This window comes from Genypterus blacodes, unplaced genomic scaffold (genome assembly GCF_046128005.1).
Source record: "Genypterus blacodes isolate CSIRO-AG114 ecotype Tasmania unplaced genomic scaffold, CSIRO-AGI_Gbla_v1 ptg000015l_1, whole genome shotgun sequence".
Classification (NCBI taxonomy): domain Eukaryota; kingdom Metazoa; phylum Chordata; class Actinopteri; order Ophidiiformes; family Ophidiidae; genus Genypterus; species Genypterus blacodes.
In genome coordinates this window covers 5,617,435-5,635,000 of record NW_027466829.1, presented here as the reverse complement: position 1 = coordinate 5,635,000, position 17,566 = coordinate 5,617,435, and the positions used below count along the sequence as shown (strand labels likewise).

The 17,566-nt window shown below is 45.3% G+C and overlaps 3 protein-coding genes across 7 annotated transcripts in view; all 3 read right to left on the bottom strand.

Annotated features, from left to right (window-relative positions):
- morf4l1 (mortality factor 4 like 1) overlaps positions 1 to 2,037 on the bottom strand; it is a 3,854-nt gene extending 1,817 nt beyond the window's left edge. The window contains exons 1-7 of one of the 2 annotated variants that reach the window (XM_076137938.1): positions 1,904 to 2,037; positions 819 to 865; positions 658 to 725; positions 484 to 570; positions 307 to 384; positions 174 to 199; positions 1 to 77 (exon numbers count right to left, since the gene is read on the bottom strand). The exon at positions 1 to 77 is cut by the window's left edge and continues 21 nt beyond it. In XM_076137938.1, coding sequence (XP_075994053.1) covers positions 1 to 77; positions 174 to 199; positions 307 to 384; positions 484 to 570; positions 658 to 725; positions 819 to 865; positions 1,904 to 1,943 — 423 coding nt within the window. In that variant the 5' untranslated portion in view covers positions 1,944 to 2,037. Of the gene's footprint in view, positions 134 to 173; positions 200 to 306; positions 385 to 483; positions 571 to 657; positions 726 to 818; positions 866 to 1,903 lie in introns of both variants that reach the window. The other variant, XM_076137931.1, reaches the window with a different exon arrangement.
- Positions 2,038 to 2,653: 616 nt separating this feature from the next.
- Positions 2,654 to 9,630, bottom strand: pias1b (protein inhibitor of activated STAT, 1b). Of its 4 annotated transcripts, XM_076138943.1 has the most exons (16): positions 9,592 to 9,623; positions 8,900 to 8,994; positions 8,509 to 8,546; positions 7,679 to 8,111; positions 7,106 to 7,190; positions 6,842 to 6,889; positions 6,410 to 6,500; positions 6,177 to 6,311; positions 5,983 to 6,088; positions 5,761 to 5,834; positions 5,339 to 5,499; positions 5,085 to 5,218; positions 4,805 to 4,982; positions 4,549 to 4,688; positions 4,412 to 4,449; positions 2,654 to 4,324 (listed from the first exon to the last, which is right to left on the bottom strand). In XM_076138943.1, exons 4-16 carry the CDS (start codon positions 8,106 to 8,108, stop codon positions 3,980 to 3,982), a joined length of 1,965 nt encoding a protein of 654 aa, XP_075995058.1. In that variant the 5' UTR covers positions 8,109 to 8,111; positions 8,509 to 8,546; positions 8,900 to 8,994; positions 9,592 to 9,623; the 3' UTR covers positions 2,654 to 3,979. The 4 variants fall into 4 exon arrangements, with proteins under 4 accessions (XP_075995058.1, XP_075995051.1, XP_075995067.1 ...); XM_076138936.1 differs by lacking the exon at positions 8,900 to 8,994 and having other exon boundaries at positions 9,592 to 9,630; XM_076138952.1 differs by lacking the exon at positions 8,509 to 8,546.
- A 433-nt stretch (positions 9,631 to 10,063) lies between these two features.
- Positions 10,064 to 17,365, bottom strand: skor1b (SKI family transcriptional corepressor 1b). Its single transcript, XM_076139481.1, has 8 exons — positions 16,728 to 17,365; positions 14,519 to 16,284; positions 14,155 to 14,248; positions 13,955 to 14,059; positions 13,793 to 13,852; positions 13,309 to 13,383; positions 11,277 to 11,351; positions 10,064 to 10,644 (listed from the first exon to the last, which is right to left on the bottom strand). The coding sequence occupies exons 2-8, from the start codon at positions 16,265 to 16,267 to the stop codon at positions 10,547 to 10,549; spliced, it is 2,256 nt and encodes a 751-aa protein (XP_075995596.1). The 5' UTR covers positions 16,268 to 16,284; positions 16,728 to 17,365; the 3' UTR covers positions 10,064 to 10,546.
- Positions 17,366 to 17,566: the final 201 nt, after the last annotated feature.

Sequence of the window (17,566 nt, the reverse complement as noted above, 5' to 3'; positions counted from 1 at the left end):
CCGTGCCCTCTTCTTGCGTGGCGGGTGGGCCAGGTCCCCGCCCCCGGAGGAGCTGGTCCCCTCTCCGGCCCCTGGAGCTGGACGACGGAGCACAGACGCATCATAACTACACCTGCGCTTCACCGCGGTCGTACTGTAGATTCACAGTGTCAAATATGTCAATGTGTACTTACTCTTCTGTTTGTTCTTTTTGGTTTTCCTACAAATCGGAGGAAGAGAGGCAGCACATAAAAGGTATAACGTCTTTAAGAATGTGTGATAGTACAGCTGGAGTAGAGGAAGAGTGTGAGCCACTTGTGTACTTACAGATCATTTTTCTGCGGCGGAGGAGGAATCTTCTTATTCGGTGCAGCTCCCCTCATTCTACCTTCTACATAATGGTCTCTGAAAGGACAAACGCCACCATGAGAGATATGATCCGTATATAGAAGTAAGGCTCTGTGTGTGTGTGTGTGTGTGTGTGTGTTGGGTGGGGTCCCTTACTGATTAGCCCTCTGAAGTTCTTTCTGTTTCTGCAGGTTACTATCCACATACTTCAGGACGCGGCTCTCAGGAACCCATTCGTCCCAGCTGGAAGACAGAACAGACGCAAGAAAGGAATCAAACGCTCGCACAAACGCTCACGTGTCAGGTGTTGCTCTCGAGTGGGAGACTTACTTCTTATTCCAACCGCTGTAATGAATGAAGTATTTGATTTGTTTGTCCTTGATGCTTATCTTTACACACTGCAAAAGACAAACAGGAGAGCAGTTAAGTCAAGGCACAGGCGTGGGAAAGGAAGAGGTGAGGAGAGGTGAGACGGGCTGACGGCGGCTCACCTTAGCTTCATACAGCAATGGCCCGTGAAAACACAGCACTCTTTCACCTGAACACAGAGTGGGTGTGTTAGAAGGAGAGCATGGGAGGAAGAACAACACAACACAAGAGGGCAAATACTAGAAAGCTGAATTAATATGAATTATTCTCTATTTGGCATTCAGGATCAGTTTGATAAATGGCTTTTAAACACACACAAACACACACACACACACACACACACACACACACACACACACACACACACACAGGAGTCATGGCCTAAATGAAGAGGACACTCAGACCTCACCAATGTCATAGTTTATAAATCAAACCCATTCATTCAGTAGTTTCATCATTTGATAATAATAAAGTAAATATATCAACGTTTGAAACCGTAATTCAGATATGAAAGGAATGGTGAATTCGATTCATTAGTCGACTGATATAATAATCGACAATTATTACAAAGTTGATCACATTTAACAGCTGAGTGCATCGCTTTGAGACATTACTGTTATTATTGACATTGAACTGGAATGATGAATGAACTCAATCAACCACAAACCACAACACAAATTCAAACTCTGACAATTGATGACGTGTTGACGTCATCTGACAAATAAAAACAACAACAACAATCCAAACAATGTGCTGGTTGCTAAGTTACAAAGGCTCCCTGATCAACACGGGACAGGATTTTCGGCAGTGTAGATGAATGGATTATTTATCAAACATTTTAAGATTATAAAAGGAAAAGGTTAAAGACAGGAAGCGCCGCGCGCGTGCAGCAGGCTCGCGGCTCTACAATGTAACGCGCCACAATGAATGGAGCTCCTGTTGTTCCGCTACTAACGTTACGTGTGACCTCAAGAGTGAATGAGCGCGGATTGGTCGCTGCGTTACGGTAACGAACCTCCCGGCGGCGCAGCGCAGAGGACAAACGCGGGGCCGTAGCTGCTTTTAGCGCTTTTATCCATCATATCTGCCGCTACCAAGCTAACTCTAGCCGCCATTGTCCGCCCCCCAGTCCCGCTCGCTATCGTGTCGGCTCCAGGCGGCTCCCACTCGTAATTCGTTCACGCATTTCAAACAAACCGCTTCTTACCTTCTTGGAATTTAGGCTTCGGGTCCTGTTTCGGCGCCATTCACAGATTGAACGATCCAAATATGGGAAAAATCGCCAGCTCCCATTCCAGTCTGAAACGGCGCCGCACTCTAAAAACGTCATCATCGTCTTCTTCGCTGGGGGATATAGACTAAAGTGCGAGCTGCGTCCCGCCTCCTGCTGGACGGGACTAGCAACAGCACCGATGACGTCTTTATTTCTTTATTTCCAAGGTTATTGGATGTTCTGATGCTGAAGAAGAAGATACAGTCAGTGTTATTGGCTATCAGCTGGATGATTGATCACGTTTTATCAGAACAGTTTTGTAAAGCGAAACACAACTCAAACAAATGTAGTTACAATCTAAAATAAGTTTTTTTTTTACAGTTTTTCACTCGTCTTACAAAATACTAGCAGCAATCTGGTTATAAATGTCGTACAATTTTGTTTTCACAAAGCCTAACTGGAGGTAGAATTCTGTCATGACATCTCCTTTGTTTTTACACATTAAAGGTGGGTTAAGTTTAAGGTTTTAACTGAACATTTTGCCCCTAAAGTGATTTAAATGTCAGATATGCACTTTCTTATATCTGTTTAATTCATACCAATATCAAACAGCACAGTAGACCTTGTAGCGTTTCAGAACGATGAAAGCCTCTATTGTGTTATTGACATCATTTGATAGTAAAACAGACAGAAATGGAACAGAAAATGTTACAATGCATGTCAAGCAACAATGACGTTTTTAAATAGCATTAATTATATAATTACAAAAGAAAAATCACATACATGGACAGCAATGCGTCCGCCAATCAAACAAATGCTGAAAATATATATGATAATAAATAATCCTAACTGTAAGCACAAGTTCAGAGAGGGGAGAGGGGAGAGGCGTCTGAAATGACTTCAATGGTTTTCACTTCTTGGCCAAAATGCATTGTGATCCACTCAAACACTAAGCTATCACAGTTCTCTTATAACGACAAAGTAAAGCTGCGTGTCCTCACAAAGGAACAGCGCCACTCTCTAAACAGGCGAGCGCTCGGCTCACTCAGAGCTGCAACAGGAGCGGGAATACAAAGCTGAAAATATGCTTGAAATATTTATGGTAACCGATGCCTTCACTGGTCCAGACAGCCTTTATATGAAAAGCAAGTGCTAAAACCTCAAATAAGGAAATATCTCATCAACTTGCAATCATTGAACATATCAGGAAAAAAATATAAGATAGCCATCTTTTGACAGTAAAATACACAATATTGCAAATCTTAGGTTTGTATAAAGTTCCAAACGAGCCTTAAATACTGACGACTTTCAAATCTTTATGGATTCTGAGTACACTATGAAGTAGAAAATGGTATTGATGTTCGACTCGACTGAGAGCGGCAACTCAAGTGGACACGAGTGCTGTCATGACAACAGAAGGATCTAGCGTTTGCTTGAGAGAGTCTAGTGGCAGCGGCTGCTAGAGGCATAGGGAATGCTTTTATAAACAGCATACAACCCACATAACTTACATCATAAATAACTCCTTAAAATAATAACATGACCACAGCGTGAGTGTCTTACAGAAAGACCTACAGTGATGGCGTGAATGGCCGCATCTTTCTGCCGTCAACACACTTGACGGATATTATGCCATTTAGAAAATAAAAGGGAGCGTTCCACATTCTCTCCTTTTCCATTTGTACATCTATAAAATGCCCATTTTCTGTCCCATAAGGTCTCACAGGCCTCACAGAGCTCCCCGCACACAAACACTACGCATACTGAAATAATGCCATCCACATGGAATATTGAAACAAAACTGTAAAAACCAAGTACAAAAGGTACAGAATAATCAAAGAGCACATGAAGAGGTGTGAAAAAGTCTTCAGTATTCACAGAAAAATATCAACTGAAGGAACTCACTGGACAAGAAGTGTCCCAAGTTTATATACATAAGATAATAGAAAATAGATTTCCTCTCTGTACATAGCACTGTGTTCATTCTTCTTCCTCTTCCTTATTTACAAAGAACTCCTGTTCATGAGGTTCTGTTCTCCCTTGAGTCGCTTCTTTTTCAGTTCACCGGCTCTAGTCTAGAGAGATAACGTCAGATATAGAACCAAAAATGGCCGCCGCCGCCGCAGCTTCTGCCGAGGACCTGGACAGCCCAGAGAGGCTGTGGCTGTCCCGGTCCCGGTCCCTGTCCCGGTCCTTCTCGCGCTCTCGCAGACTGCTGGAGGAGACCAAGCTGCTGGTGCTGCCACTGTTGCTTCCCCCGTTGGTGGCTCCCAGCGTGCTGCTCCCAGGGGTGCCTGGCTGCTCCCGCAACATCTGGGAGGAGCTGTAGGGCAGGAAACGGTTGAGGAGCAGGTCATGGTCCTCTGAGGCCGAGGCAGACGCAGCTGCTGCTGCAGCCATCACCATGTTGTAATGCTGACAGGAAGAAGAAGAAGAAGAGAGGAGATTATACAACTGCCACACATACACACTCTGCATGATGAGGCTGAACACTGAACCTACCTGATTGTCTCCTTGGAGGAAGGAGAAGAAATTGAGATCTGGAAGAAAACAAACAAGATTCTTTCCAGTTACATACAAGCCAAACTTAGACTGCTTACAAAGTGATTAACATGAGAGAACGTGTGTGTGAGTCCTACCTGGCAGGTCACTGGGTGTGTGATAGTAGTGGCGGTAGTCCTGGATGAGAGGTGGAGGTGGGGGGATGTAGGTGGTCTCTACAGGAGGCATGCTGGGAGCTCTGGCCACAGGTGAGGACTGGATGTGAAGGTTCAACACCCTGAAAGGAAACCAAGCCACGCCCCTTTAGTGACATCAGGATGAAGAAGGTAAACACAGAGACGGCAGAAACAAAGCTGATCCATCTCCGCCCCTGAGGAGGAGTTGGAGCCTTACCCTTTGTTTCCAGGTGGAGAGACGGGGGACAGTGATGGACAGGGCCTCTTCAGAGGCGGCTCTTCATCCACCTCTTCATCTGAGGAGCTGTCCAGCGTCAGGTCAATCACATCCACTTTCTTGCTGTTGTCATTGGAGGAGCCACGTTTCTGCTCAAGCGACTCGGCCCCACACACATCTGCAACACAAACACAGCAGAGTCACACTTTGCTCCCAGAGCTCACACACACACACACACACACACAGCGTGTGCAGAGTGACAGCTGGCTTTATTACGTACCGCTGTCATCCCCGTTAAAGGACCCTGACACCTCCTGCACCTCCTTTTTTGACCTCATGGGAGACCAGTTTCCATCCTCTAAGAACTGGATCTCGTCACAGTCGGAGCAGCTGTTCAGGATTTCCATGAACAACCTGAGCACAAAACAAAACAAACATTTCAAGCAAACAGAACGACACACGTCTCACTTCTTCATTTGCATTGTTATCTGGCCGGCGTCGCCCACAAAAGCCTTCAACATTTCCTCTGCTCACCCGTCGATGATGAGGTGTTCGTACGGCGCCTTCTTGTCACACACCGGACACACCCAGGTGGGCTTCTTCTCGTTCATCTGGATGTAGAGCGTGGCGTCGAAGCACTGGAGGTGTGAGCACGTCATCGACCTGCAGGGGACCGTCAGCCTCATCTTCCCCAGCTGACAAACACAAACACATCACAGCGTCACCTCTCTCTTCTTTAAAGTGGGACTGGCTGGTGGATGGAGTTATTAGTTTAATGGGTGTTACACTAAAAATAAGTTTTTGTTCTAATTTAACCACTTGTGATTACCTCAAAGAACTAGGTCAGATATTTAAACTGAGAGTGAATAAGAGGTGAATCACATCAATGAGTCATGTGGCTACAACCCGGATAGCTGAGGACATAAACATAAACATGAGCAGTGTGAAGTATTTACAGGACACAGGAGGGAGACCCGTAGGCTGGTGGTGGCGATCTCACTCTCTGGGTCGGCCGTCAACTTCTCTTTGACTGTGAGGGAGCAGAGGAAGATGAGGGCATTATTAAAAACTCTTCATAATCTCAACGATACAAACAGAACACGGTGTGCAAATTTAAGCCTGTGTATAGTGATGGTGTGTGTGTGTGTGTGTGTGTGTGTGTGTGTCTAGCAGCTTACTCAGTGCTCTGGAGTGGTCAGGATTCCTGATTCCTCTGGACCGTAGTCTTTGCAGCAACACAGCGGACGACTGTTGCCTCACCAGATAGACAGCCATGGAAAAGCTCTGATGGAAGAACACAGACATGATGAGTGAAAACATATATGTCTAAAGATCTTTATAAAGGCATGCATAATGATGTGGATTTCTTTACCCTCCCAATCTCTGAGGTCCAGGACACCACGATGGTGTTGGGGACGGTGGTGGACAGTCGCACCAGAGACGTGACGTTGATGGGGCGACTGGGCCTTTTCGGTTCGACTCCATTTTTGGTTGGAGGGAGGTAACCCTGCGCAGAAACACATCACACACACGTCAACCATCTCACACTGTCTCACACATCACAGATATTCAGACGGCGCAGACGAGAGGGCGGCGGAGACTCACCGGGAGATTACACGGCTTGCCGTTGACCTTGACGCATAGATTGGGAGGGAAGTGATCCTCCTGAGGACAGCTCGTCTCTGATAAACAAAACCTGGAGACAAGGAGAGAGTTGATTACACGGCGGCACAGGCGACAGCTTCCTTGGTTCCCCTCCTCTATGGTTTGTCATCATTGCTAAATGCAGACGCAGGCAGACAGACGATGATCCGACCCTAACAGAAGGATGGAGCTTCTGAACATCAGACTGAAAGGAAATCATTCCAACATGCAAAAATGCTTTCAGACTGAGAAAGGATGACAGAGAAATATTCAAGTATCTGTTTGACACACAGACATACAGAGAGACACACACACACACACACACGTACACAAACTGTGTACTTTTATAATAACAACACATTATTCAAAGTATATAAAATCTGCCGGCTGTACCTTAACTGAACTTGAACAGCAAAGTCACATTTGGTCCCAGATATGTCCCTATAGAGTTACACAGCAGGAGAGGAGGGAGGAGAGAGGAGTCAGGAGTCAGAACAATGGAACAACTCTCAGTGTAACAACATCTTTATGAATTCATGGAGCACCGTTCAGTGACCGTGACCGGACAGAGTGACTTTGCAGAATGACTTCTCTTCCCTTCACAGGACATCATCGCACTGTGTGTGTGTGTGTGTGTGTGTGTGGCTGTGTGCTTACATGGAGCTGCTGATCTGTTGGACTTGTTGTGGCGTTAATGCAAAGGCATAGCATGCTTCCTGGAACCGCTGACTGTTGTCTGAGGCTACAACGACAACAAACAAAAGAAAGACATAAGCTGGGAAACCGGCCGGTCTCATTCACATCACACTGGCAACTCAACTTTCTACTCCCTAGAATAAACTTCAGGCCTGGGCTGGTCGTAAACGAGTGACCAAACATCTACAGAGCGTGGTTACAAAGAGATGACATGAAACAATCACATGAAACAATTCTAATAGTCCACTTCAATGTTCATGTATAGAGCTGTATGTAAAGAACTTCCATTGTCTGAGCTGCTAAATCAACCTTCTACAACTAAACCATCGTCTAATTCAACTTGTTCTGTCCTGTTCATAATGTAGATTATATTTAAATCACCAGGTGTTCTCTGTAATCAATTGAATCTTACTTCAACTTTGAGTATGAATGTTATCTCTACTCCAGGCAGATTACCGTCTCTACATTCACATTAGTACGGTGCTGTGATGGCTCTCTCCTCTGTTTGAACACGTCCGCTCAGCAGACACTCACCCAGGCTGGTGGGCTTGATGAGCTCGTCCAGCACGTCGTAGAATGGCAACCTCTGGAGCTTGACATCTGGGTGAACAGGGTGCAGGGCCGAGGGGAGGTGAGGCAGACTCAGCTCGTGTTTGGGCCCGAGTAAAGAGACAGGCAGGAGCGGTGAAGGGGAACCGTGGCTGTCGAACCCCAGCTGGGCGAGGCCGGCGGGCAGGCTGGACGCGGCGTGGACCCCAGGCAGAGCGAGGTCCACCGGAGACACCATCTTGGTGGGGAAGCGCCGTCTGTAGAGCTCTTTGATCTTCATTTGTACTGCCGGACTGCAACCAGCTTTGATTAGGTGGAGGGCTTTGGTCAAAAGTTCGTGTTTGCGTCCGTGTTTATTCCGTCCCGCATAACCCAACAACACTTGGAGCTCCGAAACTCGAAGGCTCATTACCATTTGCTGGAGAAAAACGGAGAGAAGGAAGGAAGCAAAAGATCAGCTTCACGGACACACTCTCCTCAGCAGTATGGTTGAGTAATGTAAACATTTCCTGCTTCACTTCCCTAAATTGCAAATATGATAAGCAAAGCTACACTGAACAATCTATAACATCAGCTTTATGTGTAATGGTGTCGCTCTACTCAATGTCACAACTCTCCAACCAGTGCCAAAGGCTTACTCACACCACACAATATCATATCCTGCACAATCAATGACATCAATAACATGATAACACTTGTTACATAGCTGGTGTAATATTGAGTGAGCGTCTTTTCCTGGGGAGGTTTTTATAACAGCTTCATAACACAGTGTATCTGTGATTTTGTGATTTAGATACGGGATCAAACACAGCCACCTTTTAATAAGCAGACAATGGGAAAGACAGCACAGTATCTAGAAACACAAAACGTACAGAGAACACAGACAATATCATCATTAGTTGCAGGCCTACATATAAACTACATAGAGGCAGAATTGATTGTAAGAGTGTGTTTTTGTTGTCGTTACATATTACACAGACTAAAGTATCATCAAACTTTGTCGCTGAGTGTTCACAGTGAAGTGTTACACCGTGAACACATCTGACCACACCAAAGCCTGACGAGCAGCCTACAATCATAAACTATTGTATAAACAAGTAGTAACACCATAAACATGTCGACACAGCCGTCATTACATTTCTGTCCTGCTAAAAAACAACTGGGCAGTTACAGTAGATAGAACATGGGATTGTTACACATACAAACCTTCTGTGTTGTACATCCTAAGCCTCTGATACTGAGGGAGAGAAGGTGATCGGTGCCAACATAACGCAGTTTATCAACCGAGCAGTTTCACAAATCTTCAAAACAACATAGATTCAAATCACAGCAAGTAGGAGACTGGATGAATTGGGAAACAGATGATGTAATCGTGCCATAACAACACTTAGATGTGTCGGTGTAGAGACACAAAACGATATCGAACGTTTATCATGTTGTTCGATCTCTTGAAGTAACGGTTGAACTATTCAGCAGTGGTCTGAGCGTTCACTTCCAGGGAATAGACAGAGCCCGTTTTATAGCACATCTGCCAAGGCGGCTACAGACCTGCTAACAATCTCAGCTGGCTACATTAACAGTGACTTTAAAAGTGAATGTTTGGATGAATGTATTTTCATTCGACAGAGAACGGCAGTTGAGCTCAACCGCAGCTGAGTCGCAAAGCCGAAAGACAACCTAACGGACCGTCGGTAACAATAACAAAGCTAATGCTACCGAGCTAGCCTGGCAGCTAACACTTTGTCTGGCTTCTATTGTGTTGTTAGTTTCACATTATAGGTTTTAATAGTAACACTCCTGTGATCAGCGCTGTCAACTACTTCTCTCTGGCTGGTTGGAAACGTATATGACTCTGGGTGAACCCCCTTTTTGAGCATCTATTTCGCGACTCGCTTTACCTTCAGTTCCGCACTCTCCGCCATCTTGTTACACTGGGCACGCATGCGCATTGGCTCGTCCTCGAGGGAACGCCAATTCAAATATTTTGCAGTCGTTACCTCAGCAGCGACAGTAGAGGGCGCTGTAACCACGTGAATAGCTGCCCACGCGTCAAGGGCAAATCATTAATACATGTATCTTTGACATAGCGTTTAATTTGTCTTATTTGTCAATATGTTGTTTTCGTTAGCTTTCGGTAACAGAACAGTTTGCGGGTCATTTAAAGAAACAAATTGCTCAGAGGAATAAAACAACAGACTTAAGTGGAGACATCTGCCTATTCAGCTAAATGAATGAATCGACGTTTCTTTCAATAAAATGTTTTATTCATCAGCGGCCAAAACAAATATTACATGAACAAATAGTCTACTCTTAATAGAATATGTCGCTACTTACAAGAGAGCGGATGTAATTTAGCCCTACTGGCTGCTGTGTTTGTTCAGTCTCTCAGACAGATTGATGGTAAATTGATGGTAATTATCATCTCCCTTATAAAGTGCATGACGCCAGAAAGTCTGTAAGCTCTTGGCTGTAACAAAGGTAAGAGGACACAGCAGAGGTAGTAGGCTAAGTCACAACACTGACAGGAGCGATGACCTGGCTAGTTGCAGCTGCTATTGACAAGAGAATACTGAAATAACAACCTAGAACTATTACAAGATACATACATTGTCATTGCACTTTGCCACAAATAAATATCATCAATGGTGTCATTTCAGTAAAACAAATCTCACCGTGGTTACATGAATGATACACTGAGGGTGGAGATACACATTTCAGGAATTTTTGTTTTGTTTTTTTTGTACAAGTAATTACAAGAGAGTCTGCTTCAAAGCTGGGCTCCTCAAACTCAAAGTGTCCCTGCAGAGTGTTTCCTTTGTCCCCCTGCGCGGCTTGGATGCGCAGCGGCGTGACTCAGGGGGGCAGCAGAGGGGATTTGAAGGAGCAGGATCCGGTGCAGTGGCGCGGAGTTAACATCTTACACGAGAAATGGTGTAATGCGTCGTGAGCTTCTATGGAGAAGGAGACATGACAATGAATAGTGTGCATGTGCATGTACGTGTGTGTGTGTGTGTGTGTGTGTGTGTGTGTGTGTGTGTGTGTGTGTGTGTGTGTGTGTGTGTGTGTGTGTGTGTGTGTGTGTGTGTGTGTGTGTGTGTGTGTGTGTGTGTGTGTGTGTGTGACATTGATCGCATGCTTTCAGCTCACTTCTGCCTCTCACTTCTTTATGATCGATACTGTAATAAGGACGGCTGATTCAAGGCCACGGGCAGAAATGTCTTGAAACATTTTGGATTGTGTGTCTGAAAGCAAAACACCACCTGCCTCCACCGATGACCTTTGAACTCAACACTTTCTCTTCCTTGCTCCACTCTTGCGATACGTAAAGTTTGAACAAGCAAACTGAAGGTGATGTAATCTCACTGAATCAGGCTTAATACTATATATTAAAACATATTTATTTGTTTCTTATGAAGTGATTGGAGTGAAAAAAGTAAACTATCGCCTCCAGATAAAGCAGAAAAACCACGATGCATTCACAGACCGCTCTAAGCGTGGGCCTTCATCAATCAAGGCAGCAAATATAGGGACATGAACGCAGCGGTGGCACATCCAGCCACTGCCTCTGCATTATTTGTCTCACCTCTGACGATGTGGAGCTGCTGAACCATCTCCTCCCTGTAGGAGAGCTCCCTCTTCATCTGATCCTGGAAATTATCTGCGGGGGGGAAGACAAGCCAGGCGTGTTTCAGACAATGATGGGGCGGAGAGGCTGTGTGTCACAAGCAGGCAAACAACCACCAACATCAATAACAACTCACAATCACCATTAGTCAATTGAAGATTTCAATTTAGAACACTTGGAATGATTTTTTTACTTAACTTAATGTGTATGTCAGCTTAAATTATGAGGAAAAGTGGAATTGATTGCGTTTAGATGGGATGAAATCTTTACTATGTCATACTGTTTACCGCCTCTAGAGGGCACTGTTTTACAGATATACAGCAGAACAACCATGCAGGTACCGACTCAGGATGCTGATGAGACCAAAGTGAGCGCATACATTCACACAATTTATACATTTATCAAAATAAGAGTTTAACGTGATTCAGACGAATCTCCCAAAAACTAACATACTGAGTTTACGACGTAATTTCATTGCCTCTTTACTGACACCAGAGTGATGAGTACGAAATGAAGGTCTAGTGTGAAATTAAATTATAATAATGATGATAACACAATTGTAATAAAATAAATCACACCCCTGTTAAAAATTGGAAATGAAGAATATCTTGCTTTGAGGGTTTTCAGACATTCACTGGCATTTTACAGCCAAGGATGATTTCTATCTTTTTAATGAATATGATTGAAATTGTGGGCTGAAAAATATTGGAGTTGAGAAAGTACCATTTTTTCTTGTCAGGTCTTTTTATACAGTCAATAAATACAAGATGAAACAACGTGTGTGTAAGTATTTCAAATCTATAATATTCAGCTTAACATCTCACTAAGGCTTCACTATGCAGGGACCTCCAATAACAAAAGACAATGCATGTTTTTGCAAAATAATGATTTCATAATTTTGTATGTATTTTTGTAGGAGATGTGAAAAATAAATGCAATTTTATTTGATAGATATTTTGCTTGTAAAATGATCAATATCCATGTGAGTCAAACAAAATGAATGCTGATGTTCATCGTGAACAAAATGTCCTCAATGATGATTCTTCTTTTTTTTAATACTTATTTTTGTTAATGTCATTGTTAATTGAGATTTAGGACTTAATATTATCAAATGTTTGTAGATGCAAGCAGTGCATCTTTTCTTGATTTTTACATGATATTTAAAAATAACATTTTAACACAGAGGGTGAGAAATATTGTTGTTTTTTGGAGAGAAGGTGGAGAATGTGAGTCGTGTTTAGTCCTGTTTGTCTGTTATCATGACATCATTCAATCTTATGTGTAACTATATCATTTATAGAATTTAGGGTTCACAGGATGCAAATATCCACATATTCTACATTATATTTTTTTGACTGTTGCCGAACAAGGAATACATTTATTTAGTCAAATGAACATTCTGCTATAAAATTTTACAGAAATGATTTTGGATTGTATTTTCATTTTATTTATGTTTTCACTATAACTCCATTTTAACAATCTATGAAATGTCTTCAACATGACAAAATGAACCGTCCTGCACATACATTTAAGATGTGGGGCTGCAGGTGTGAGAGTGTATCAGTGTGTCAGTACAGCTGAGCTCAGTCTGTCTGCTGTTTCCTGATGTTATTTTCTACTGCAAACTCTAAGGATCCATGAATGTTATTGGGCAGAAGGTTAAAAACACAATCCTCTTAACTCCGTGTTAAAAAGGCTTTTTGAAAACACTCCTCCCAGGGGAGCATGTCCCTGAACCACTTAGCATTTTTAGGAAGAATGGTGCCCTCCTCCAGATCTGTGCCCCTGCCCCTGAGCAAACTGAGCGCCTCTTTCAAGATGCGTTGGGTCGTAACATGGCAGGGTTCACATTTTGGCTCGATCACAAACATGGCAAAATAGAAACACTTATGTACTGGAATGGATTTTGACTAGATTACATCCCTCCAGCCAAGAAAGTCAAACAAACAAACACACACACGTACACACACAGCTGCACCGTGTATCTTACCTTTCAAATGCTGGAATTCACGTTCCAACTTTTTCCTTAGTTCAACTTGCTCCAGCAGTTGTTTCTGAAGTTCCTCTACAAAGCAGGAACACAACATGGAAGATTGTCTTAGCTGCATTTTACAAAGGACAATTTCTTATTCAAAAACAGACCAAAGCCAAAACTATAGGAACCTCATTTAGGCTTATAATAAAAAGGAAAGACGACCTGCAATTAAACCCAATATAGGAAAAATTAATCACCCAGTAATCTATTATTATTATCATTATTAATTATTATCATAATTAATAAAAACAATTACAAGTTTTTATTCGTGTGGTAATAATATATAATTGATTAATATCAATAATTTTATTTTTTTAATTTACATTATTCATATTTTACATGAATAACTAAAGAATACGAACACGTTGATTTACTAATAACAATAATGTCGTAAATGATTATAATAATCGGTTCTTCCTGTTCTCCTCCTCATATTTACCTTTAGCCAGAGTTTCTACGTCTCTCTGTGAGGTCTCCGCTCTGGATGTTGCATCCTCGCCTGGACACACATGCAGGGAAATTCATTTAGATGACAAAGTGCAGACAAATGTGAGTGTAAAATGAGAGAATGGAGCGTTTGGCTGACCTCGATGGGACTCACCGTCGTCCGGCTCTCGCTGGTTCTCCTCGCTGCTTTGTTCACTATAAGATTTGGTCTCAATCTCCTCCACAGTGGAAGATGGCTCCTCTTTACTCGCACTCTCATCTTAAGAGACAAGACATCGATGTCATGTTTTGCCCTTTTTCCATGATTTTACACCTAAAATTATTATTTTTTAAAAGGGGAATAAAATGTCTGACCGTTTGTTATCAGGAGTCCAGTCTGATAATTGGCAGGTCTGAACTGATAGGGACTGTTCCTTTGTTGCAGCTCACTCCTCTCTGGTGTGTAAACCTACATGGGACATAATGAGCAGCCTTTGAGCTCTCAGTATAATAATAATAATAATAATAATAATAATAATAATAATAATAATACGTGAAATCAATCAATTCAAAATAATAAATGAACTCTTGTGTGTGATTGATCTTATTTGAGATGTGTTCTTGTAAATACACAGGTGAAGAAAACAAACCCACTTGCAGAAACTTTGGTGAAAGGACAGCTCGCTTTATTAGTCAGCGTGACTTAGAAGGGCTCAGGTGTGTAATATGAAGCACTCACTTCGGTGAAAGACGCCGCTATGTGGGGCTCTGATATCTGCTTGCTTTGCACTTCTCTGTCTGCACTCTGGCCCACGTGGAGGCTCATTTTCGGGGAATCGACCGCCGCCGCCGTCACCACCACCGCGCTCTCCAGCATGCCCTTAGAGCCTGCGTCGCGTCCGGGTGAAAGCTCGTGTGCCATGCCCGGCGAAGTTCGAGGACACGCCGAGGACAGAGGCCGTGAGTCCTCGTCCTCGGTCGTCTTGTGCGTCTCCACGTCCACGTCCGGCTCCCCCTCGCTGTCCACGCAGGGAGACGCGGAGCGGTAGCTGGAGCTCTCGCTTAGGAAATCGGGTGACAAATACCCGGTGCGACACCCGTTGTAGGCGCCTCTGTTGCCGTACAGCTTGGCGATGCAGTCTGCGTCTTTGATGACGGGTCTGAACGCGGAAACGTAGGTGATTTTCCGGGGCGCCTGCAGGGCCCCGCCGACCCCCTCACCCGGAGGCCGCGCTTCGTCCCCGGACTTGTCGTCTTCGTTACGCGCGGACTGGGTGCTGGAGCACCGGTCATTATCGACCATACTGTCCTTGGACGTGTTCGTGCTGCGGTCGCTGTGCTCGGACGCGTCCATGTCAGTCTGTCTGGGCGGGCACAGCAGCTCCGGTGGGGCTTTGTGGGGGGCCTGCGGGTACGGGGGCATCGGCAGAGCGCCCGCCGTGGGCCAGAACATGGGGAAGGAGTGGTAGGCGCTGTCCTTGGTACCGGGCCACAGCACCCCGGGGAGGCCGCCTTTGCTCTGCTCGCCCATCAGCACGTCCTCCTTCTTCTGACACAGGCCGAACGCTGGGAATCCGTACGGGTGCGGGAAGAGCGGCGGCGGGATCTTCTGCAGCATGCCGAAGCCCTTGCTGGGCACCGGGATGACCGGGTAGCTGCGGGTGCTCACCATGGCGCCCCGGTTCTCGTCGCAGCTCTGGATCTTCGCCGGGATGTCGGGTGATTCTCGGGGACGGCTGTGCCCGTGGGACCTTAACGAGCCGGACTCGGATCCAGAGCCCGGCAGAGTCCTCTTGCGGCTGCCCCCGTTGAACATGGCCTTCACGTCCTCCCACGCGTGTAATATGTCTGTGTCGCCGCCTTTGTCTGTTAGTTTGAGATGTCGCCTCCAAGAGTTAAAGTTAGCCGCGTCCGGCTGCGTGTACTTGGACTCCGGCGTGCGATGCGAGTGAAAGATGAACTTATTGGGGGAGAAGTACATGTTGCAGTAGGAGCACTTGATGCATTTGGCCCTGGAGCTGTTGTACCGGGCCGGGATGAAGCTGCCCCGGCTCCCCCAGGCGCACTCGTGGGACACGTCGAAGGCAAAATTCTCTGGAAGTTTCGGCGGCGCATGAGCTCCAAGAAATGATTTGCAGAGTCTCTCGGCCTCGCGTTTAGTTATCATCCCACAGCGCCGGGACGAGATCGGCATGGCCCCGGCTCGGCGCAGGATCTCCAGCTGGACCGGGGTGCACTGGACGCAGGTGATGCCCAGAGCCACACGCCGGTTGTGGATCTCGTTGTAGCTGTAAGTCTTTAGGAGGGTGTTGGAGATCTGTGCGAGGCAAAGTCTCTCCTGGCCATCGATCACCAGAGACACGATGGGTATTCCGTACAGCACCGTCTCCCCCACCTGGTTGGGCTTGAGGTTGGAGGTCGGGTAGGAAAGTTCTTGTTTGGAGCTCGGCGAGGTGCTGGAGTCTCGGCCCGCAGGTATGGAGTCCATCCTTGAAGGCCTGGATGCTGCGGAGATGAGACGGAGAGCGGATGTGTTAAGAGTAATAATAGATCAGAGAATCAGAGAATAATAGAAATAGAATAATAGAATCTGCCAGCTGCAGTATTTCCTCGTGGTTGGCTCTAATAATCAAACACAGACGTGAGGAGTAAATGCAGGCTTGTATTTGGGGAAAGTTGGCAGTTTTTAGACGCGCAAAGATGGAATCTGACCTTCATCAGCGCATAACTTCACGTAAATCAGATCACAACACCACGCAACGGAGGAATCAGCGCTCTGATGATCCTAGAGGACTCACTTCTCCGTTGTGTCTCTGCGTTCAAGCTCATTTCTGCGCTGAACAGACGCATACGAAAGTCATGATGACACTTTAAAAACACACACTCACACGCTGTTAAACACTGCAGCCTCCCCCTCACACACACACCAGCACCACCAGCAAACTCACCTTTAGTGTTGTTGGCGTTTCCTCCGGTGTGTGTGTGAGGAAGCAGCGAGTCAAAGCGTTTAAAGGAGCTCCGCGCTGTGCAGGAGGACGTCAGTGATGATGTTCGCCCCTTTGGAGGAGTCACACGGCGGCACCTCCTCTCCCTCCTGCTCGGTGTCCTTCTCTGCTCCACTCTGCTCCGCTCCGTGTGTGTGTGTGAGAGAGTGAGAGAGTGAGAGTGTGTGTGAGGGAGAGTGTGTGTGCGCGTTGCAGTGTCCACATGGTGTGTGGTGGTACGCCCCCCCCCCCCCCCCTACACACTTCATACGACGACACCGACGGCAATCAAGTGACAGCTAAACTTATGGCTCTCTCTCTCACACACACACACACATAAACACACACACACGCTCAGTCTGCGTTAACTACGGAGTCATGACCGACAAGCGTCCCGTTTGTACCACGAGTGTCTGTTTGATATGAATCAAATATAAATTAAGGTTTTGCTTAATAATGTATATTTCATGTTTAACATTTAAATTAATTAATTACAAATAAACCCCGCGAATCTTTCCTGCGTTCATCTGCCGTCAATTGTTTTCATCAAAACGCCTCTAATTATTTCTCTTGTGTTTATCTTAGTGTCAGTGACATTATGCATGTGTGTGTGTGTGTGTGTGTGTGTGTGTGTGGTGGGTGGGGGGCTTAAACAGCAGGGACCCAATTGTTGTGTGTGTGTGGAGTGTGTGATGAATACGGCGCGCAGGCCTTCATCATCATCATGTGTTGAGTTCCCACGGATCCACACTTTACAAGCTATACACCTTTCGCCTACACGCGTCCTGACAATCAGCAGCTGC